We start from the raw sequence: 24,628 nt of genomic DNA on the forward strand, positions 1-24,628 counted from the left end.
ATTACTGTAAATGAATATATAAAATCATCATGCACTGAACTAGAAAAGTAAACACAAGGAAATGGCAGGTTGTGGGAATAACTTTAGCAGCAGGCAAGAACACAAATTTAGGACAAATGGAAAGTAAGAAAATTCATAAAGAATTTTCTGGATTTTTTTCTTGATTGGGCTAGCTAAACAAAGTATTACAACTTCATTCCAACAGCCATTAGATAAAAAAACACTTCCTTTCCTTTCAAACATTCAACATTTTAGTCAGGAATATCTGTTAGGGTTTAGTGAACTTATAACTACTGTTAAAAATTTTAATTTATAAAAGTGCTTATTAGTGTCCATTTAAATCAAGTTGTGAAATTTTAAAATTTTTTGGTTACAAGCATAAATGAAGTAATGGTGATAAAGAGATGTAGAAATCTAGTTGTGTGGAGTTCATACACACAAATGATAAAAACAAAACAAAAAGCAAATTTATTTTAGAACTATATCCCTCCCTACAGTGTCTTTCTTTAAAGGGCTCACACTAATAAGTGCATTCCTTTTAACCCTATTAAGTCCGGGGGTCGCTTTTCAGATATTAATTTAATTTATTTCAGGAAAAATAGGATTTCTGAGGCAATTTTTGGTGTGTTTTTCAAGCAAATTATGTAAAAAATGTTAAATTACTTTTATTCAGTTGTCAGAAAGTTTAAAAGGAATGTTAAAGTTAGTTCTAAACTAAAGCAATTGAATATTAAAAAGATAGTAATATTCTGGACAAATTTCAAGCTTCTGTCACAGAAAAGTGCTGACATAAGCAAAAATTTATTGCTGCCTTTTTGGTTCATTCATGACGTACTACAAGTGTGCAAAGTTTAATTCATTCTTTAACATATGTTAAAGAAACCTTGAATCAAATACGGTTAGGGTAAAATTAGAAAGGTGTATAATGTGTACATGTTTAAAAATGACTTATAAAATAACATTGATGCCACAGTTATGTAAAATAAGATAGATGGTTTAAATAAATTATGTTAATAAAATTATAGCAGTGTATTTAGTTTAAAATAATTTTATATTTACATTATTTTTATTATATATTTAATTTGAAAAGAATTATCCTAAAACCTTGATATATTTACAAAAAATAGTTATCTATATCCAATGCAGACAGGATTTAAGAGTTCTGTATATAACACACTGTGGAAAAATGCATAATATATACTTGTTTTAGAAAACCGAGGGACAAAGTTTCAATGTCTTAACTACTGAGTACGTTACATGGTTTTCACATTTTTATATTTTAATACTTTTATAATTTTTATGTTCAGGGACAACACGACTCTGGAAATACATTTCATACTCAAGCGGATCAGTTTTTTTAAATCATGTAAACGAATAAATTAGAATAACCTAAATACAATGGAACGTATACCTAAACGAAAGATAATTAGGGAAGGGGGAAAAACTTTTGTGGAACATATTTATTGTGGATTTAGTGTTGCAACTTTGGGTACCATTCACACTATCAAGTTCTCCAACAGTTAATCAACCGCAAAATTAAGTTCTGCATTTTTTGGGAAATCACCAAAATATTTAAATTTTTTATGATAATAAGTACCGTTTAAAGAACGCAGTTCATTTGATATTTGGTTTTAATACTAATATTATGATAGATAATATGTTATATAAAAAAACACCTGTTTTTGCCATTATTTAGTTTTCAGACACATAAAAGTTCCGAAGGGAAACACTAACTCCAGATTTTGTATTAACAATTGTCTCCAATTGCATTAAAATTACTTTAGCAAAAATGTCTCCCTGCAAAAAAAAATTTTTATTACGGTATAAGGAAAAATCAAAATCAAAACAAAATTAAAAATAATTAAATGCTAAAAATATGCTCTACAAGAGTCTAATGATAATAATTTATAGTTTATATAATATAATGTTGCTAGTGGAATAAAAACAAAATTTCAGATACAAAATATAAGACTAAGAATTGTTTCTTAAAAGCATACACATTTTAATAAAAATATAACATTCGAAAAAAAGAAAACTAATGTAGGTTGCCTTATGTAACTATTCTATCATCCTTCTATAAATAGCCCAAACAACAACAACAAAAATAACAAAGAAAAGAATCAACAAAAGCTGAATTAAAAATTCAGCTTTCTGAAAAGACTGGAAACACATGTACTAATTGTCATTTGTTTTTGTGCTGATGTGGGACCATCTTGTAATTGTGACTAATTAAAACAGACTAGCATGTCAAAAAAATACCTGCAATATTTACAAATAATAAAGTAAAGGGTTTTGATAAGTGCTAAAAAACATTTGTGTCTTTTGCAAGTACTCGGAAGCTTGTGAAAGACCTTTTTCACTGAATGTAACTTTTTACCTGAGTTTCCAGACAAAATTAAAAAACACTCTTTCATCTTACGTTTCAGACTAACCACAATTATATAAAAGCAGAATATGGCTATGACATTCACACGTGTGTGCTGAATGCAGAAAACAAAAGAAAAATAAATAAATGCAAGTATGCAATGGGTTTTTCTTCAGATTAAAAAATTATACTTCTCTTTTTTTTCCAGGTATTCACTTGACTTTTTTAACAAAATGAGATAGAGTGGAACTATAAAATAACTTCCGCAATGATTCTCTTTTTTGTTGAAATGCGTTGTATTATCTTACAAAGTGCATAAATTAACATAATTATCAACTACAATATTGTACACGTATTTATCTTTGCTATTATATATATTCAAGTATTAAAATAACATTGGTAATGTACAGTATTTATATTAAACATAATAATGTTACGCCATCAGAGAGAGTTTGTTCAATATCAGGAGAACAGGATTGTAGTAATTTCTATTCAGAAAAATACTGTTCTTATTTTAACAGTAATAAAAGTTTTTTTTTTCTCCACAATAAAATCATAACATTTAACAGCCTAACAATTTTAGGTTTCTAATAAATATGAATTAAAGCTTTGGAATTTAAAAGCTATAATAAACAGATATAATAAACTTAGCATCTACCTAAAATCATGGAAATTAAGATGCTATACTGCTTTGTTTATTCATATCTGTCGCCACAACATAACAGACAGCCACTATGCAAAACAATTTTGAATGGCATGGTTGAAGCGATTCTACAGAACTCTTTTATTGATTTAAAAATCTTGCAACGCTTTTTCCACATATTTTCATTTCATAAAAAGCACTAGGGAGACACTGGACCAACGAAATAACTATTTCGATTCTCTTCCACCATGCGTTTACGTGTTAATGGACTAACAGGTGGTGGGGCAATCAGACTATGCATCGATGAACTTCTTGATTTTTCGCTCAGAACGTTTGTTTTTGATGGTGATGGTGCTGTAGACTGCGAATTCAGGATTTTTTTTCTAATTGGTTCTAACCTTTTCGACGTCAATACGGATGCGTATGCTTTGAAACGTTTCAACTACAAGAAAGGTTCATTAAAAAAGGTTAGGGAAAACTTTAGAAATGTTCTTAACACAGTGGGCAGGCTCTAACTGATTTTCAAATGGACAAAAATATATTTAAGCAGAAACTAGTGTAGAAAGATATCACACTGAACTTTCGTAATCTGTTATAAAAAATACACAAATATACAATTTAGTATAAAGAGAAGGTTCCAAATGTATTTATTAACATATTTTAAAAAAAACTTGTTTATTTATCCAAATTTTAACTTATACAATTTACCTAACACTCTGTTTTTTTTCATTGACATTAAAATATTTAAAAGAACTACTTACTTCAAATTCTAAGTAGTCTAATTTGTTTTCCCAATCCTATGAAGACAAATTAGACAATTTTACAAACAGCAGCATTTTCAAAGCGTGTTAGCAAAACAAATTTGTAATTTACATCAGTGATCTTTTTCGCCAATAAAATAGCAGTTTGGGAGATATGTGAGAAATCATGCAAGGTACCTGGTAGTGTTTGTTTTGATGATCTGGTGTATACTCTGTATGACTAGCTAAATCCAATTCTATTGTTTTCACTTTTTCGACATGGTGTGCTAACTGCTCCTCCTAAAGCATCAAAATATTTATTAAAAGTTTTATTTGCAATAAGGTGTTTGACTGACTGACAATGGCCGTCACCTTTAAATGTAAGGAGCATCTAAATTCTGAACATTAACAAGAGTACAACAATAAAAATATCTTAAACTTTTCAGAACAAAATGTAAAGATTTATAAACAAAATAAGAAAAATAAATAATCTTACCAAACTTAGTCTTGTTTTCGACACTGGCATAACAGGTCTTTGAAATCTGATCCTAAAAAAAACAAAACACTCTGTATTATTAATACACAACGTTTGTCTGTTTATGTGTTAAGATGGTACCACAAGGCTAGCCAAACAAGAGGGGTCCAATTACTAATAAACTAAAATATTTTAATACGATATTTTTAACACAAACTCCTACACACATTGTGGGTCATTCCTTTGACGAGTACAAAATGAAGTTTCAGCCCTTATGGCAGAAAACGTAGCTTGCTAGCTACATTATAAAAAGCAACTGAGACCAGAGCTAAAGGTTGGTAACAGTGATGTTTATCCTGCCAATACTATTGATTCTTTTGTGTTATTTTAACCAATCTGGTTTTAACTAAGATGCAAATTTGGATCTGGGTAGCTATAGCTACTCCAGCTAATAAAGTATTAAATTCTGTTCAAAAATCAACAAAAACAATACAGATTAATCTCCGATTCTTTTACACATTTTTTTTTTGCCCACACTTTAGGGATTTCATCCTAACAGCTGAATATTCCTCATTGTTAAACGGTAACTGTGTTACAGTACCGTCAGAGATGGGTATAGCATTGCCATAACTCACTTACCTGATGCACAAGCCATTTTGTGGTCAGTACATTTAGAGTGGGCTAGAGTGAGGACTTGCTGCTGGCTGTGTTATAATTAAACTCGATTAATTTTAAAACTTTCACAAAAACTAATGATACAGAGTAAGTGATTGTTTTATCTGGACTGGTAATCACAGGATGTTGCTTGTATATTTATTTAAACCTACGTTGCAAGAAAGTGTGGTTTAAAAATAGGACATTTCTCCTGAAACGGAGCAGTACTGTAAGCACGATTCAACATGGTTTACCTGTACTAACAGATCAACCTGGTATTGCTCACAATGAACTTTCACTGAAAATTATGTTGCAAAATAAAAAATACTGGTCAACTGTTTTTTTTTTCATCAAAGGGTATTAACAGGTTGGAGTCCATGTTTTTGTTTGTTAAGCCAAAGTTGCAGGAAAAGAATTATATCTAAAGAACTGTATTGCTGCAACCACTCCACTGGATTTGAGACAATCTTACCTGTACTTAAAAGCCCCAATCCGAATGTGCAACAAGGTTATAAATTTATATTTTTGCAAAACATGTAATTAAAAAAATGATAATAGATTTATGTACATTCGTTTAATTGAAGTTTTTGATTTCAGTGACAACAGAAACAACAAAACAGGCAAAAAGTAATGTTGTTTTTATTAAGAAAATTATGGGAAAACATTCTGTAAAAGATGTTAACTAACAAATTCAATGGTGTGACGTCACATTAATTTACATCAAAATCTTAATTTAAATTAATGAAGCCATTACAGTGCACTTAAAACTTTGAGGCCATATAACTTACCAAATCGGGGACCAAATTGGGTAAGTTTCACAAACCTGGGTCCGGGAATCCGTTTCAGTATGAACGGGTTGATAATGTCATCAAAAAACCTTCAACCAACAATATCTCTATAACTGTTTATCAAAAGCACAAAATGGGGTTGAGGAATTTCTGACAAAAAATTTTGATCATTGACGGGCCTTGCTGACGTCAGCATATGTATCTCCTTAACTGCTCATTAAAAGCAATGATCTTATACATTATTTTGATAAGCATTTCAGGTTTATATAATACAGGCAACAAGTAATTTTGTTTTTATCATTGCTGATGCATAAAATTTAAATCTAGGACTTTTGTCATTGTTCCTCTGCCTAAGTGGATTTTTTAATGGTCTTAAATGACTAGTAATTTTAATAAAAATGTTTACTAAAAAGTATACATACGATGATCCAACTGGTGCAGGCAAAGGTGGTGAAGACATCATTGCTGCAGATACATTGAGAGAATCCATCCAAGACCTTACTTCCTCTTGATTTCTAGCCAAAACGAAAATATTAAAGAAAACGATAAACTTGTTTTGGTGCTGCCACCAAAAGATCTATTCGAACACAGAAGAAAATATTCTTAAAAACTATTTTAAGAAGTGTAACTTAATGAATGTACTTTCTACAACAAGGTGGATAAAATGACTACCTTAAACTTTATACCCTAACAGCATATTTAAGCACAGAAGAAAAGCATCCATATGATTACATGATGACTTACTTTGCTTGTATATAATAAACACTCCAGTCTGATGTTATCAGTTTAAATACATAAGCTCGTTTCTTGTAATCTTTTGCATATCCTGCCAAGCAGTGATGAATACCGATTGCTTGTGGTTCATGTGAATTAATACTTTCTGGCTAAAAGAAAATTGAAGAAATATAATAGCACACGAAAAAAAATATTTATATTATATTCTTTTAAAGTATCAGGAACAAAGAGATCTTTAAAGTGGTAAAAAAATCCTTGTCAATTAACTATGTCTTCTTTAAAGAAAAATAACATATGCTCCATCAACTAATATAAGAAAAAACACCTAGTAGAAAGTGTGCCAAGGCTAAAAAACAATAACCTACTTTATAACTTAACACAATCAATCCTTTTAATACGCAATAACAGGGTCGCCAATTTCTTCTAATAGCTGGAGCTAAATAAATATAAACAGATTCGACATAAAAATTCTTGTTTTACCATAAGGGTACAACAAAAAAGGCAAACATAAAACTAAAGCAATGAAAAGACAGGAAAACAAGTATAATTGTTACTTAAAAAGTCTGATGGCGAGACACAGTACTCATTAAAATAATTATTTCCTAAAATTGGTTTTGCATTGGTGTCAGTCTTAAATTTCAGGTACACAGTCGTACTATGAACAAACTTTTAACTGTGTGTATTGTTTTCTTACCCATTCACAAACAAACAGTAATGACTATCTTACATAAAAAAATTAAATAACACTATGGTAACAATGCACATATGTGACATATACAATAAAATACAATACAAATACAAAATCTTTCTTAAACAATAGTTTTTAGCTTTCATGAGCCACCTTATTTGAGCGATTTTCCACATCTCTGCTGAAAAATTAGGGAGTTGAGGCTCAAATAAATTTATGATGTTACTTGTATCATCTGATCAAAACATCGAAAATGTGTATCAAATTATGTATTGTTAGATGACGTATAAAAAAATAACACATCGAACAACCTTGCTACGGTTTTGGTCCACTATGAAAATATAGCCAAATATAGAGGTGAAATGGGCTCTATAACTTTTAATAGGCTTGTCCAAATTTAATTAAACTTGGCAAATAAAAGGAACAAAATAGCGAAAGTAAATTTTTCTGCAATGTGATCAAAAGCTTGAAATTTGTCCAAAATAACACTTTCTGCTTAAAATTCAATTGAGTTATACTGCATTGTGTTTAAAGTTTCTGAAGTTATTAAACACATTTTTCAGCTATATAATACGAAGGTGGCCAATGACAGAATCTTCCCTACTGGGCTGGAAAACCTGAACATAATTTTTTTTGCTCTTTACGACGCAACTCACTTCTCCTTCCGCCAGGATCCATCACTGACTTCCGATAAATAAGTCCTTCACAAAGAACAGTATCGCCTGAATCTGTTTTCAACTAAAATATAAACAAAGAAATTTAGTAAAAGTATAAGCTCTGAACACATAAGTTCAAGTAAAACAAAAAAAAAACAAAAAAAAAACAAACAAACCTCGATAAATGGATTTCCTGGGGCAGAATTCTAAATGTGAAAAAATAAGTTGAGATCAAGCACTCAATTCAAAATGGAAATTCTGTGGCACCTTGTAGGTCCCATTGTTCAATAATAAAGATATTACATGGGCATACCTTGCGCCTTGGTTTGGGAGAATTGTCTATATTCACACTAAAGAAAATGATTTAGTTTGTACTCAAAAATTTCTTGTTATAAAAAATACATTGCTTCACTAAAATAATTATTTGGATACAGTTTTGTGGTGACAAACTGCCTAAACAGATGGCACCAAGTGTTTGAAAGAAGACTGATACATTTTAAAACAAAAACATGGACAACAAAAAAGTATTTCTGATTTCTTGTGCTACTTTTTGGGATAAGTGTGAATTCATATTTTACCTAGAAAAATACTTGCTTTTAATTATACATCCCTTTGTCTGTCTGTGATGAACAAATTTCAGTCTTTCATTCCTCAGGGTTTTTTTCTCTATTCCCGCCCAATATTATCACAATTTTACCATGCCATACTTAAATTGCTCTAAATTGTGCAATTGGTATCCTTTTTGGCCCAAGTTTTCACCCTTTTTTTCAGAAGACAATTTGCTACCAAAATTAAAAAAAATATATATGCATAAATATTTCAGGTCACATGACCAAAAATCACAGATAATTTTTTTGAAAAATTATAAAAATCAAGTTTAACTGAGCATAAAATATTTTCTAGTAATGATATAGAGCTAAAAGTTACCATACTCATATATATTACAAATAAGCTGTAACAATTTCATTAATGTAGTGTAAGGCAAAATGCAGTTGTCAGCATTTTTTGGTGACATGTTATACCCGCTGGAAATTGGCTGGATTAAAGGAGCTGTGGATGTTCTTAAAATTCAAAAGTAACTGATGACAAAATATATAACTGCAGTTAGTAACTACATTCCTTGTATTTTTGTGTTTTTGGACACTTGAAATGACATTCACCTGTTTTTGTAAAATATATTGCTCACAGAATGATTTTTCAATTATTGTTTGAAAAAAAAACTCAATTCAATCGCCAATTAATCAAAATGAATGTAACTTACAATAATATATAAAGAAAACATAATAAAACTATTATAAAACAATGTAAATAAGTTCTATGGGACAAAACATTCTGCTTTTATGAATTCGATTTCTCAAAAAAGTATTCAACACAAATTCAAGAACTTTATCAAAGTTTGTAAATTTTCTCGCCATTCCGAAAATCTGTAAAAAAATGCATTGCAAGATCCTATGGACTCGCGTTTTTTTTTAAAAATCGCAAGGAATCTCTCTAGTTCATATAGCATGCAGTTCTGAGGGTATAAGATTGGCGCTCCATTCCTAATATCATCAAAAACCAAATTCCCAGCCGGACAGAGGGAGCCCCAAAAAACGCCAGCAGGGTGGAGGTTAAGGACTGAAAGAGTTATACTATTAATCAATTGTAAAGCATTAAATTAATGCCAAAATAATGGCTTTATTAACATTACTGAAGCCTTTGCACAAGTTTGAGTCCATAATTGGAAATGAATGGTAATAACTGACTTGACTCCCACACTGGTATAACTAGGGATAACAAAACTGGCCAATACTCCGAAGCGTGGCCAACCAACCTTTTCTAAAAATCATGGGTTGACAACGTCATTAAAAAACCTTTAAATGTTTATTATTTCCTTAACCATTTCCCAAAATCACACAATACTAGACTGGTGTGTTAACTTCTACACAATAAAGACAACAGGTTAACAATTTTTTATAAAAGAAATTTATATATGGAAAAGCCATAGATGACGTCAAATCTCCAGAATGTGACAGTGTTTAATCAATGTAAGTACAATGGTTTATATTCTTCCTTATTTCTATTTCCAAAAATTATTTTCACTATAAATAGGGCGACTCCAACTTAATCAGTTGTTTTATGGGCAAACTCCATAGTAGCTTACGGTCGGTTGGCGAAATAAAAATAATATTATCAAGAATGCATGGTCGAAACAACAACAAAAAATAATAAAAAATAACAACGGAGAAGGGTGTTATGACTGGTGTATTCTACCTTGTTTTTATTATTTTTCTTAAATGTTATCGACTAAAAGTCCTTTAGTATTACATTTTTGCTAGCATAATTTCAAGCATATATAATAATCATAACAAGGGAGACTGTTATGACAACATTAATCTGTCTTGTTTTCACTTGTATTATAACTATTTTAACAAAAGTATCTAATATTTGTTATAAATCACATAAAAACTTTTGTTTAACCACATAACTATTTTTGTGATTACAAAATTAGCGCATTGCGCATTTTAGTTTCATAGCAAGTGACCTTAACAACGGAGAGTGGTTATCGATTCACTTTGTTTAGTAAAATTGTAGATTGAGATTCAACCAACAAAAATAAAATCATTGATTATCTTCTTTGCTCATTATATTTTCCTGAGATGGGATGAAAAAATGTTTTTTTTTACTTTTCTTTATTTTTAAAACTTTTTGTTTGATAATATTATTTTTTTGTTTTCGTAAAAAATAGGATTGGTTGGGTCATAAAGCAACTAATTTAAATTGTCTTATTTTTTAATTAATATATGCGCTACTAATATGTTCATAACTAATCTCGTTTTCATACTATTCAGCATTTTATTTTTTTTTCTTCTTTTTTTGTCTTTATTTACTTTGATTCATGGTTTGTGTAATTTTGTCGCTTCAATTTAATCTTTTTTTTTTCATGTTTGCCTTTTGTTGTTGTAAGAGGTTTTTATTTACCTTGGCACATGTACCATATTTACTTAAATAAAAAGATGTTTTAAGATGCGATGCTTATTAGAAATACCATTTCTGCCATTAAAAAGGCCAAATCCAACCTTGACCTCCGGGCCCGTTTTCTCTTTGAAAACAGGACGGCGAGAAAAAAGCTCTAAGATCAAGGTTGAGCCAAACCAATAAATCTGTCTTTGAGACCTCCATTTGGAGATTTCAGATATATTTTATATCAAAATTCCTACACTCAAAGCTTTTTTTCTATCAAAATATCAGTTCTATCAAAATCAATCGCACTGACCACAAAATAAATATACAATCGTAAGTACATTTTATCGCTAAAACGATATATAGCTGGCTATACTCAAAGAACAATAATAACAACAAAAATAAAAACTATTATACCTTGCAAACACTATTTCTTTCTGCCTGATTGCATTGTACAATGTCTAAAAATTAATTGATTTAAGACATAAAATCAAATTTCAAAAATAAGTGAATTAGCTAATAATCGTGTGTAAATGTGTAGCTATTAAATTAAATACAACCAAATAATATCATAAAACCATGGTATTTTTGGTACAATTTGTATCACATTCACCATCAATAGTTTTGATGTGAACAGCATAAAAAGTGTTGGTGCTGTTGGGGGATCCAAAATACTTACTTTTAAGTGCTCTTTAGGGAAATCTCCACCATCACACAGACCAGATAAATTAGTTATAAAGTCATTTAAAGACATCTTGTTGGTAATGCTCTGAAACATACAAAAGCATTACAATAAGCAAAATAAATACCCATTCCAGAAGATGTGCAACACTTTAAAATAGACATCCCTCTTAAATAAGTACCCAACTAAGACAAAAAAAAGATTTTTAAGACACTTATGAATAAACAGCCCTACAGATCAATCAAAGTTTTAACAAATTTCTGTCTTAATCAAAATGCATACATAATTAGAAAAGATTTTATTCCTTCATAGGAATTTTACATTTTGACAACCTTTCAACTAAAATGAGTATATTTTTACGGTTTCTCATAGTTGTGTCCATAATATTCTTGCTATTATATTATATTATTATGCTTATTGTTGCCTGACATAAGATAACGATATCGTCGTTTTAAATACTCACAAATAAATTATTTTTATAATGAATGTCTTTTTGAATAAATGCCCCAATATGTAGCATTTTTAAAATTTAAAATCCCAGGCATTTATTCAAGAAATATTAAAACAAAATGTAAGTTATACCAGTTATTTAGACAGAAATTTAATATGGAAATTCCAAACTACCTGACCATGAAGATCTGTGTTAAGAAGCATGATAGCACAAACTAACGTGTGAACTGCATCTAAACATGTAAACATTTAAACATGTAAAAATTTACATCTTTCATTTGCAATGATTCCCTATTTCTATTGATTATTAAATTCAATACAAATCTGACGATTTTTGTTCCTCTTTTTAAATTTTGTTAATATAAAGATTTCCAATTCAAGCTGAAAAGTTGGAAGCTCATCAAACCAAGAACTGTCTGGAAAATTAAAAATTCCGCACTGAAACACAAACCAACCACTAGCTACCTTTTTTATTTTCTTCTTCGTGAGTTTTAAAACTACATTATACTGCACTCGTTTAAAATTTTAAAATAAAAAATAAGACTATTTTTTAAAAAACCTTTAAAATTGTTGATTCTGCATGGTACTTACACTCCATTACAATTGTGCTTAACATGAAAATAAACTTTTTGTGAAAAATAAACAGCTCAAACCTTCACTCATATTATTGCCCCTGTTACATTCCTGATATCGTTTCGAAAAGTGTATCAAAATTCTCTCTCTTTCTTGAGTTTCACCAGTCAGTGGAAATTTCTTTAAAAACACTCTGCATAAAGTAATAATAACAATAACAGTAAAAGTAAAATAGTAGTTCAAATGTTATACAAATTTATGAAATTTTAAATTAACTTTAAGTTTACCATAATTACACTATCTACTATCACCTTAGTAAAGAATGTTACCTTATGGCTTCATCAAGGTTCAATCCCTCAAAGGAGAAGAAGCGCAAGTATTCCCGACAAACACTTTGACTGAACTCTGTACTAAAATATAGAAAACAAGTGTTTTATTTTTTCACAAGTTTTAAAAGCACAGAGAACGACAAAAAACAGTAACAATTTCAAGTGTAAATAATTATAACCACTATCTTATTGCAGTCCCATCTATCTCTTATAATAATACAGAGACCGTGTCTGTGTGTCTGTCTGTCTGTAACAGGCAAAGTATATGTGTTCATTTTCCTTTAATGTAGCCAAAAAAGTTGTCTTAAATGTTTAACTTTTTGACGTTACAATGTGATGTTAATATCACTACTTTAACGTCAATATCCTAATTTAAGTTAATGAAGCCATTATAATGCAGTTAAAACATTTGAGGCCAAATAAATGAGGTGGTAACGTCAGTTATTTTTCACAATCCAGGGATCTAGGGACCACCTAGGACCAATTTGGGTAAGATTTCAAAACCTGGATCCCCAAATTCGTTTCAGAATGGACGGGTTGATGACCTCATCAAAAAACATTTAATCCCCAATATCTCTGCAACCGTTTTCGAAGGTACATCATCCTATACATTTTCTTGATCAGCATTTCCAGTTCTACACGATGAAGACAACGGGTATATAAATTTATAAAAATATTTGTCTTTGCTGATGTCAGCAAAATTTGATATTATTTTATATCTCCTTAGGTGTTCGTCCAAAGCATTTGAGGCAACAAGTAAACAAATTTCTAAAAAAATATTTTGTCACTAAATGGGCCCTTGTTGAAGTCATTAAAATTCTAGCGACGGTTCTCTTTTCCATTGTTCTTCTGCCTAAATGGATTTCTTTATGGGCTTTATCGACTCGTTATCAATAAGTCCATTTAGATCATTATGATAAACAAAGCCATTATGTAAAAAGATTCGTATACAACGTTTTTGTATTCAAAAAAAATTGGGACAAAATGCATGAAAAATGTCGACAAAAGACTTACTTTTTTCCAAGTAATGGAGCAACATCAGAATCCTTATATCCATTCAAAGTAAACAAACGACTTGCGATATCAGCTGGACTGACATTTTGTGACATATTGCTAGTTGTAGAAGAGACTGGAGAGCTCATCATAGATGGTGCAGCACATGTAGTATTAGGGGTATGCGTTGAAAGTGGCAACAAATGACTAGAATCATTAAATGAAAGATCTTGGTCTTCATAAAAGTTAGGTTTCACTAGTGAGTGCACTGAGTGAGAAACAGGTGTTAATGTTAGGGCTTTATGGACAGAATATGTACGTTCACTTTCTTCAAACACATTTGGAGAAGAGTAATTACTATGAGCGTGAAAGTCCCTCCTACGACTTTGAATTTTTAAATCGTTAAAGGTGGGCGGATCCTTCAGCCTTTCAGTGTAAGTCTTTTCAACATCAGGGTTACTGTAGGGTCTATTTTTACTTGGGTATTCAATACTTTGCTCTCGTAGGTAACTCACACATGTCCCATCGTTGAAATCAAACTGATTTTCCAATTTATATGGTGGAGCACTTTTTGTATGACTAAGTGTAGCATGCAGTAGGTTTCTACTTGTGCTGTGTACATAGTTTAAATCTTCAGTGTATATACCTGGAGAACGAGAATTATTTTCACTTTGAGTGTCATGTCCACTGAATAAATGAGTTGAATAATCTTCACTGTTATATTTGTGTCTATTTGCTAAACTTTTGTATGTTGGTGCTTCAGTGTTTACAAATGACCGTGGGGAAGGAGGCAAATCCTCTACATTGTATAAATGTGCTGTGGCCATCACAGGTCGATCATTAGATGAAGCAGTAGGATAACAGCGAGGACTTTTTGGCTTTTTTTGGTAGTATTTATGTTTTCCATCCATTTGGTCACTTCCTAAACCTTGGTCACCGTAAGATTGATTAACCTCATTAGGATATTTCCCAGATTGTTCATAAATAAAATGCCCATCTCCTTCATAGTGATAGTTACTTGGAACTCCTACTGTACGAACATGAGCTTTCTTTGACTCACTATTTGGTATAGGTATTGACTGTGAATACTGTGGAAAGTTTACAGAATTTTTGTTATCACAATGATCATGTGAATAGCTCTTCTCAAGATCTCTACAAGATGATGAGTTTACAGGAAATTCTAAAAAACTTGCGTCTGATACTTTTACGGTTGGACTCTTTGCTGCACGAGGTGGTTCTATGAGACTATCTTCTGCTAAGAATGGCCGTGCCTTGAGTTTTGCTAACCGATCTACAAAAATTAACACATAGAAAATCAAAAAATTTTAATGCTTTCTATGACAAACAACAATTCTATACAAATATTTTTAAATGGATCCAACTGATCGTGAATGAAAGAATAAGAAAAATGTATTGGTTTCTACTGTTGATCTTTCACAGATTAAATATATACTGTAACACTGTAGCCAAAATATCAAGTCTCACTGTGATGAACGTTTTTTACATGATTAATGTGTACATTTTCCTAAAAAATAGTCTGCATACTTGAATTTCACAAGTTCAGTTCTGTCAGCTTACACTTTTAAATATAAAAAAATATAAAAAATTTACAATTTTTACGCAAGTTATCAAACTATACACAAAACTTTTTCACTTGCAATGTTTTGCAATCAATCCCCTTTTCTACAAATTTTTACTTAACTATAGTGTATTAAATTGACATTGTACAGAAAAAAGCAAGATCACTATTAAGGAAGAATTTGTACTTCAATTTTGTGTAAAAGATTTACACCAGCCTTTAAACAATAAGTTTTTTTGAAATCAAACTATAAAATTCAGTGCATACAAAACATTTAAAAGAGTTTTTTTTCCTTCTATTTTTCTTTCCTTCACATACAGAAGAAAACTTGCTTGCAGATGAGAGGTGATAACTTACATTCTTTCAGATAAAAAAAGTAGAAATACAAACAAAAACAAACCTTCTCGTAATGATAACACTATACTTTGTTTGCAATTTCTGATCAGGTCAACAACTAAGAACATGAGAATACAGTGAAATTAACAAAATTAATACAATGATAACCTGTTACTCTGGGCCACACTTCAAAATATACCCTAACGTCTAAGTGCCTACCTAGCTTGCGAGGTCAGTGCAATGACTGACGGTGACATTATCAGTACAGCACTGGGTAATCAGTTTAAAGTATTTGTTTACTGTCTAAGTTAAATAAAAATTTTGGTTTAGTGTTCTATAATGTAACATTTCTATGCATTTTGAAATAAAAAACATACCGTTGTGAAAGTAAAATTGAAAAGATTGGAGAAGTTTTGAGGACTTTTTAAAACTGAAGAGAATTGAGGAGTCCGTCACCACAAGTAATTGCGTAGGCTATTTCTTTTTGATTTACACATTTTGAACTTGTCAATGCTCAGGTGGACTTGGACCAAGATTGTAGCTCTGGGTGGGTGTTATATTTAACAGTTTAAGTCAGTTTAACAACGCATATAGGGTTAAAAAAATGTTTTTTAGCTGTTCACTTTAGCGTTTTGAACAGTTTCCATAAATTTCAGTATTTATTTACTAAATTATGCTCAATAACAGCAAATATATGTTTTAGGGCTAGTTAATGACGTCACAATTTCGCAAGGCAAATATCTTGAGAACCAATGAAGATTTTTCCAAAAATATAAAAAGATTCCTAGATAACTTTCAAAGGTCTTTCATATGAGCTCAACTTGTTTTTTTGTGGGAGGTTAGCTTTAACTTTTTTCAGGGTTTAGAGGGCAATAATAATGAAATAATAATAAAGATAATATATAATAATATATAATGAATAATAATGAAAGAACTAATTTTGTGGAATTAGATTTTGAACCTTTAGGGCTGTTATTTATTTATTTTGTATTTTAAGTAACAGATTTCGTAAATTTACATTTGAGCTGTTCAAAATGGTTTTGTGATATTTTTTGTAACGATATATTGGTAAAACCATCCAAAATGCAGAAAAAACAGATATTTATTGATTTGGGTTTACTCTACACAGAGCAACTAAAATCACATATTGTGATGTTTCTGCCCCCACAAATTCAACTGGCTACTTTCACACAAAGTATTTTAAATCAACAATGATCATTATTTTGGTTATATTGTAAAATTCAGTCTAGAAAAATCAGTCATTTATCAGAAATCAGAAATTTATACAGTCCTTCCCCATTAAATTTTATACAAAATATAAAAAATACAACTTGCAAGGTGTAAAATCTAGTGCTACAAAAATTAGTTTTTTAAGTATTGCACATAGCCCTCCGCCTCTCCAACATACACAAGACTAATTAAGATAGCTATAGATAGCTACATAACAGGAAAAACAAAAAACTTCTGGGTTAACAAGGTTAAATACGAAGTGGAGCCAGGTATATAGCTTTTTATACTTTGAAAAATAACATTAAAAACAAAGTAGCTAGGACTATATATAAATTAAGAAACTTTTTTTTTGCTTTTTAGTTGGTCATGTTATGTTGGTGGTCGGTTTATTGTTAACTCATTAACTGTCTCTATCAAGTTTTACATCATCTAAACCAGAAAGGCATAAATTTTACACAAACCTTGCTTTGGTGCATTTCTTTAGCTAAGCTCTTTGTTACATACTTTTACAAAGGTTAATTTTTTATAGCAATTAAGTGGGAAAGTGCGAAAAAAAAACAGCAACACACCAACAGACTTCGTTTTGCTTTGCATCAACTTTTGTTAAACAATTGTTAGTCTTTGCACACACAAACAAACATGAGGTGAATTAATATATGGACTTCCTTGATTTGTTTGTTATTTTTGAATTTTTGTTATCAAATTATACCTAATTTAATTCCTTATTGTCTACTTCTCACTTTTTTCATTCATATCTGCTCAAAGAAATATCATCTTAAAGCTCAATTACAACTTGTGAAAGGTAGACCTATATGCAGCATCCAATGCTTTAAAACAATTGGAATTTCTTAAATCAGTCTGTCAAAAGGCTTTAAGTTTTTTATTCTTTTATATATCTCCATGTTGCTACCTACACAAAAGCTTAAATTTTACAGTCTTTTAAGCTGAAAATAAAAAGACAGATTCCAAGATGTTATAAACAATAATTTTTTTTAATTAATTAATAATTGCAAACATAAATTAAAATCTGAAAAAAAAGAAATAATGTAATGTATGAAAAACGTACCTGTAGATGTAAAAGTTCTATTTATGAAAAGCTTTGTGTATTTTTATTGTAAATTTTGTTCTTTTATATAATTAATCTTACTATGGCAAAGAAAACAATGTTTGAAAAAATTTTAAATATAACATTATAACATTAAAGAAACTCTTAAGGTGGTATTTGTATACAAATGTTGACAAGCCATTTTGCTGAACCATTCAATTAATACTGGTTGATAAACCTGGGTAAAAATCCACTTAGGAAAAAAAAATGACATCAGCAACACATAAACAAAAAAATTATTTTGAAAAATTTGTTTGATTGTTGTTTTTATTATATATAACTTGAAACGCTGATCATGAAAATGTATAGGATTATGCACTTTTGACGAGCGGTTAGATATTGGGGTTTAAAGGTATTTTTTATGATGTCATCAATTCGTCTTACGTTTCCCTTAGGAAATTAGTCCTATATCAAAATAGGTCAAAAGGTTTTCTGATATATAGACTATGTATAGACCCTGGATGGGTTAAATTACTTACCTACAAATTTTTAAACTTTATGGCAAAATTAATTACAGACAAAAAAGGAAATCGCCATATTGGGAGACTTAAATGTTAATTATCTCTATTATAAAGACATTATCTGTTTAAACAGTTTTGAACAATCATAACTAAACCTACGCTGATAACTGACAGCAGCTAGTCACTAATAGATGCCACATTTACCACTAAAAGCGCAAATGTAGTAAAAAACAACGTTATTCCAACATCAATTAGTGACCACGACATGATCGAATTCGTGCAAAACTTCTCAAAGTAAAGTAAACTGGGAACCTCTATACAAATGTACTGAAGTACACAGTGCCTGGGCATTTCTTAAACGAAGCTTTTAACAAACATACTTCTCTAATTTCTAAACGCGTTAAAGGACGTTTTTGTCCTTAGTTGTCAACAGAAATTTGTGCACCTATGAACAAAAGGGATCAAGCACTTCGTAAAGCACATAAAAGTAAAACAAGAAAGACTTCAAAATTAATGTACCAACCACTTGAGGTTATATAGAAACAATTACCGTAATAACGTATTAAAAAAACATTCAAACGATTCGAAGGAATTCTGGCAAACAATAAAAAGTGTAATGCCGACAAAACCAAAAACAACACCATGTAACAAACAAGTTATTGAACACCAAGAATTTGAAGTTTCTTTTTTCTGTAGTGTAACTTCATCTTTAAAATGAAAAGTCATTCATTTAAAGGATTTCATTTGGAAACCATCAAAGACACCAACTAAATTGGCAGAAAAACGTTTATGATTCAAAAACGTTCCAAAAACTTTTGTACAGTAAGAATGGAAAAAAATGAAAAAAATTAAAGCAACTGGAATTGATGACCTACCTCTTGCTTTGTTAGAGGACAGTACTGCATCAATATCGGAACCACTTACTTTTGTTATAAACCTATCTCTGGAGACAGCAACCATACCCAGAGAATGGCACACGGGATAGTAACCTCAATACACAAGTCTTGCTTGTCAAAAAGAGTTGATAACTACCATCCTATTTCTGTTCTGCGAACTGTCAAAAGTTCTTGAGAAATGTGTTCATAGACAACTCTTGTAATATCTTGAAGAGAACAACCTATTGTCTAATTACCCATTGGGTTACAAGCAAAAGAGGTTACCCTGTTAATGGGAAACTTCAGGGAGAAATAGATAAATCAAAACTGGTCGGAGCAATGTTTATAGACATGTCAAAAGCATTTGACACCATTAGTCACAGCACTTTATTACTGAAAGTGCCTGCTTAGGGTATTAATTGAGAAAGAATGGTCTTGTAATTACTTGTTTAATAGGAAACCATCTGTTTTGTATGACGATAGATATTCAGACACTATGAGCGTTTTCTGAGGTGTGCTGCAGTCAATTGATTAGTCACTTTTCAAGAGCATCAACTTTCGAACAAGTGCATAAAAAGTATGTTCTCTACTATGTTTATTAAACTCCCAAATTTTGACAACGAAAGAGCTTTGGTGAACTTTCGTAGTATGATTTTACCATTGATAACCTTCAATTGTAGTGTGGACACTAACTTGACTATATCAAACTGGATAAAATGAGTTTATTCGACAGAAGATTGACACAAATAATTCGCAAAAGAAAAAAGGGCGAAGGTATAGCAGTATAAAATGCATGTCTTCGACACGTTTGCTCTTTGCTTTTTAGTTTGTAAATGCATGGATGGTGATATCTGCAATAATTTTAGAACTACTTCACAAATAACACACAAGAGTCACAAGAAACACAAATTCCCTTTTGGTTTTGCTAAAAATAAAATTGAAAACTGCTAGAAATACGTTTTACTATTTGGGTGCAAAACATTACATTAACTTGCCGAAAGATATCCACAAAATAACATGTTATAGTAGCTTTAAAGATAGGTTAAAATGGTATTATTTTATCTAAGTCTACCATACTTAGGCCCCCCTTTTCAACATTCTTGACTTGAAACCCTTTTGCGAACGTATGCCTCAATATTTTTTAATTTTTATTGCGTTAAATTTTCATCTATTTGTTTATTTGTTTATTTACTTATTTATTTACTTCAACATCGAATACAATTTTGAGTCAATCACTGGATACCATAATCCTGATGTGTCTTTTTCGTTATCCACTGAGACTATTTACTTACTGCAGTCTTCCATAGCACCTTTCTGTTTCTTTTCCTTTACATACAACATCAATGACCTCAATCTTTGTAATTAAGTAATGTTTAGATAGATAATAAATAAATTCGATTTATTTTTTTGAATTTGCACATTTTTTAGGATGAAAATAAAAATAAAATCTTTATTGGTAAGCCAAATTTTAAAATAGGTCTCTTTTACTTTGTAAACAATGTTATTAAAAAAAGCTGATTATAATCAATGATCAAACAAAATTTAATGTAAACTAGCATGCATATGCTAGTATCAAGGAAGAATCTAGACATTTACTACCTAAGTGCTGCAAAGATACTAAGGAGCAAGTGCACTATCCATCTAATGACCGAAAATGTAGTCAGTAGAGCAAACCCCCGGCAAGCAAGAGGTTGTAACTTTAAGCTAATGTATGGGTTTACCTATACTCATCATAATAAAATATATAACTTTAGCATTTAGAAGAAGAAACCAGAAAGAAAAAAAGAAAGAAAAACATTGTAATAAAGTTATTGTGTATTTTTGTGTGTGCGTGTGTTTATCCAGAGTTGAAATGAGTTATTAAAGTGATGTGTCATTTGTATTCAGGTAACACTGTAATAATTTCTTTAAATAATGCATTTAAAAGACATTTGTTAATCATTCAGATATGATTCTTTTACTGTTAACTCTGACAATCATACAACTATGTTGTAAAAAGTTAACTTCGACAATCATGTAGCTAAAACATTTGTTACAGTCATCCAAAAAATTATCATCTCACCTAATACAAAACACATTTTTCCCTAACAAACTTATGGCATTTGAATGCATACTTTCTTTAAAGGTAATAACAATAATTTGATGGGGATTTATTTTGTGTGAAAAATTCTAGAAAAAGTTTCCATATTTGTTACTGTCACAGAGACAGATACAACAAGCACGTTAATAATATAGATTATGAGAAAATCAAAAATGATATATCAAATACTTGTTTGGAAAAGTGTCTTCAAAGTTTTCCATACATGCATAATAAATTTTGGAAACAAATAATCATGACAGAACATTAGACAACATAATATGGTTGAGAATGAAAATTACTAAATTATAATGAATAATAAAATTATGGCATTATTTTATGACAAATAAGAAACACGTTTCTTTTTGTATCCATTTTCCTGATCACTTTTTGTTTCTGAAAAAAAGCATCTTTGCCAATAAATTTACAGCTTTCTATAAAACTAAATCATGTTAGAAGAGCTAGCTAGCCTGGCTGTTGCTTTGGAATAATTGTAGTTGTGATTGTACAATTTGGCAACCTTTCAGTCAGAAAAAGACATTTTAGGATGAAATAAGCTTCTCTCTGGATCCGCTTCTTTCTTTTTCTGTTTTTTTGTTTTGCGCAAAGTTACATATCATTAAATGGTAGAAAGTGACACAAATTTGGCCCTAAAATAGGTTTTTTAAGTTTTGCTCTAAATATTATTATAAATATTATATTATTATGTTATACAGGTCATTATCTGAAAATTTCATTCTTGTTCCCAAATGCGGCAAAACTTTAGTTTCAAAATTAGCTGGTTTCACTGTACCAATTCCAGAGTGTTCAGAAACGTGGTTTTGATTATTAACATCTAGCACAAATTAAATTTTAGAAAATTGGTATTTATTTAGGTAACAAAGGCACTTTGTGTATTTTTTTAAAAAAAATCAAACCTCCAATATTGTTAGGTATAAAATTATAATATACTAGAGGGAGAATATTTTAATGTAAGTTTTTCTATGTCAAATATTATCAAATTATTTCTTTCCTCTAGTTGCTACCACATTGGAGTGGAGTGAGTTTTTAATTTTTTTAAAAAATAATTTAGCAATGTTTTTAATACATAATCAGTTAGCAGCTAAAAGGATTTTATGCAAGTTGTGAAGGAATATCAATAATGTCTAAGATCACCTTGATGAAATTCGCATTTGGAAATTAAAAGCCCTTATTTTATTTTATACTTTTGGATTATACACTGTTGGATAATGTCAATGAAGTCAAACAAACCTTGTTTTGTTTCCAAATTGGATACCACATGCCCATTCACTTTATACAAAACATCACCAACAAACACCTAGCAAAAACAAAAAAAATGTTCATAAACTCTTGCAGTTGGTCATTATACATTAATATTCACATTACATTTTGTTTATTTTCAAATCCAGTTTGTCATTATAAATTATATACATTATATACAACTTGAGCCTAATGTCTACACATTAAAGATAATGTTTCAGTCTGTTTAGCAACCATAGTAAAGGTAATATGCAATAAGAATGCAGTGAAGCAAAGAACAACGCAGTTATTGTTTTCCGGAAATGTTTCCTGTGAACATCCCTGACGTTTACGAACTTCTCTTACATCAGCACGTTTCAGACCTGTATCACTATATTATCTTTAATGTCAAAGGTTTATCATTTCTTCTTAAGAATTAACCAATAAAAAAAAAGCTGTTTTTTTAATAATTATGATAATTATTATTCTTTAAGTTTAGATGATTTATTCTTATGAATTTCGATCCTCTGCAATTATATTATATCATTTTACTTTACCTGATGGGAGAAGGATTTCCTGGTATGATTCCTAAACTATTATGTTCAAGTAACACAATTCACTTTTTAGGTAAGTTTTTTGCTACAGCAAGAAAAAATATTGATAGGATACTAACCTTTTTAGATAATAAGGCAGGGCTATCACGTACCAATGCACATATCATTGGTGGTATATGCGTATCACTTCCACCAATAACACTGAAGCCAAATCCAATACCAGGCCATCTTTGTAACTCTACAAGTCTCTCATAGCTCATACTTTTCTTATACTATTGAGAATACAATTAGAAATTAAAAAAAAAACAGCATTAATTTAATCACTACTCTTGAAGGAAAAAATTACCAAACTGATCACAAAAAACTACAAAATTCACAAAACCAAAACCTTTATGTGTACTGAGGCTGTTTCGTTATGATACCCCAGAATAAGAATTTGAATAATTTCATCCTCATTGTCTCACTAAAATCTTCATCCACGTCTAGCAAAAGCATAGGTAAAACAAAAAGAGCACCACAATATTTATTTATATTTTCTTTTTGTTTACATTTTCCGTATAATTATAATTGAAGCGTGGATGCACACATAATATAGCCTTGCCAGTAAACTCCTTATTTGTTTTTTTTTTAAGTTGGTCAATGACGACTACCTTGCTGCTTTGTTGAATATACAATTTGCTTTTGCTGAACATGCAAAAACACATTTGATTTAGAAATAGATCTGACTTTTGAAATTTTGAAAGGGTAAGTAGGTTTAGAATAGCAGAGACAAAAAGACCATAACTAGTAGTGTTAAATATTAAAAAAATGATACAGCGCTGGTGCTTACTAGCCCTAAAAATTACAAAAACAATGTATGCATGTGGGTGTAATGGTGAAGTGACAAAAGAGGAAGGATATTAAAGAAAAACAATGGAAAATCAAATACACATGATGCTTTGGAACATGAAGCAGAATGGAAAAAAAATACAGGAAAATAGTTTCAGACTGTAATAATTAATACGAACAAAGAAATTAAGCACTTTGAAAAAGGAACAGTGCATGAGAAAGTAAGTCACACACATTGCAATAATAAAAAAAATAAATAAAAAAGATATACAAATCATAGGGCCATTATAATGGAATGCAGAAAACACAAGAAGTAACACGGAATGATGACAAAAAGCATATAACCAAAAGGATTATGTAACATACAAAGTTAAAATATCTAAAGTACTGCAGAGAAGAAGCTTAACACAACTAGTTTTTTATGAATAGAAAAAAAGTTAGAGAATGGTAAAGTTCCAAAAAAAGTCAAAGAATCAATCACACAATGTTAATGAAAGTAAAACGAAGAAAAGAGAAAATAAAGAATGTGTACTGTAGTTATAATACACTACATGATTAATCATAATATGAGTTACCATATCACATGATGCATTTAAAAAATTCCAAGAGTTCTTTCGTATACACTATAAG

At 30.2% G+C, this 24,628-nt stretch overlaps 1 protein-coding gene across 1 annotated transcript; it reads right to left on the reverse strand.

The window, feature by feature from the left end:
* Positions 1-1,327: 1,327 nt before the first annotated feature.
* On the reverse strand, positions 1,328-23,464 carry LOC130628968 (PH and SEC7 domain-containing protein 2-like). Its single transcript, XM_057442033.1, has 19 exons — positions 23,290-23,464; positions 22,629-22,695; positions 15,694-15,747; positions 13,736-15,005; positions 12,722-12,802; positions 12,473-12,585; positions 11,994-12,052; positions 11,367-11,456; positions 11,105-11,148; positions 8,058-8,094; positions 7,921-7,950; positions 7,745-7,826; positions 6,766-6,836; positions 6,410-6,549; positions 6,088-6,180; positions 4,245-4,296; positions 3,947-4,048; positions 3,770-3,805; positions 1,328-3,450 (listed from the first exon to the last, which is right to left on the reverse strand). Exons 1-19 carry the CDS (start codon positions 23,428-23,430, stop codon positions 3,208-3,210), a joined length of 2,805 nt encoding a protein of 934 aa, XP_057298016.1. The 5' UTR covers positions 23,431-23,464; the 3' UTR covers positions 1,328-3,207.
* Positions 23,465-24,628: the final 1,164 nt, after the last annotated feature.

This window comes from Hydractinia symbiolongicarpus, chromosome 15, assembly GCF_029227915.1.
Source record: "Hydractinia symbiolongicarpus strain clone_291-10 chromosome 15, HSymV2.1, whole genome shotgun sequence".
NCBI classification, from domain to species: Eukaryota; Metazoa; Cnidaria; class Hydrozoa; order Anthoathecata; family Hydractiniidae; genus Hydractinia; species Hydractinia symbiolongicarpus.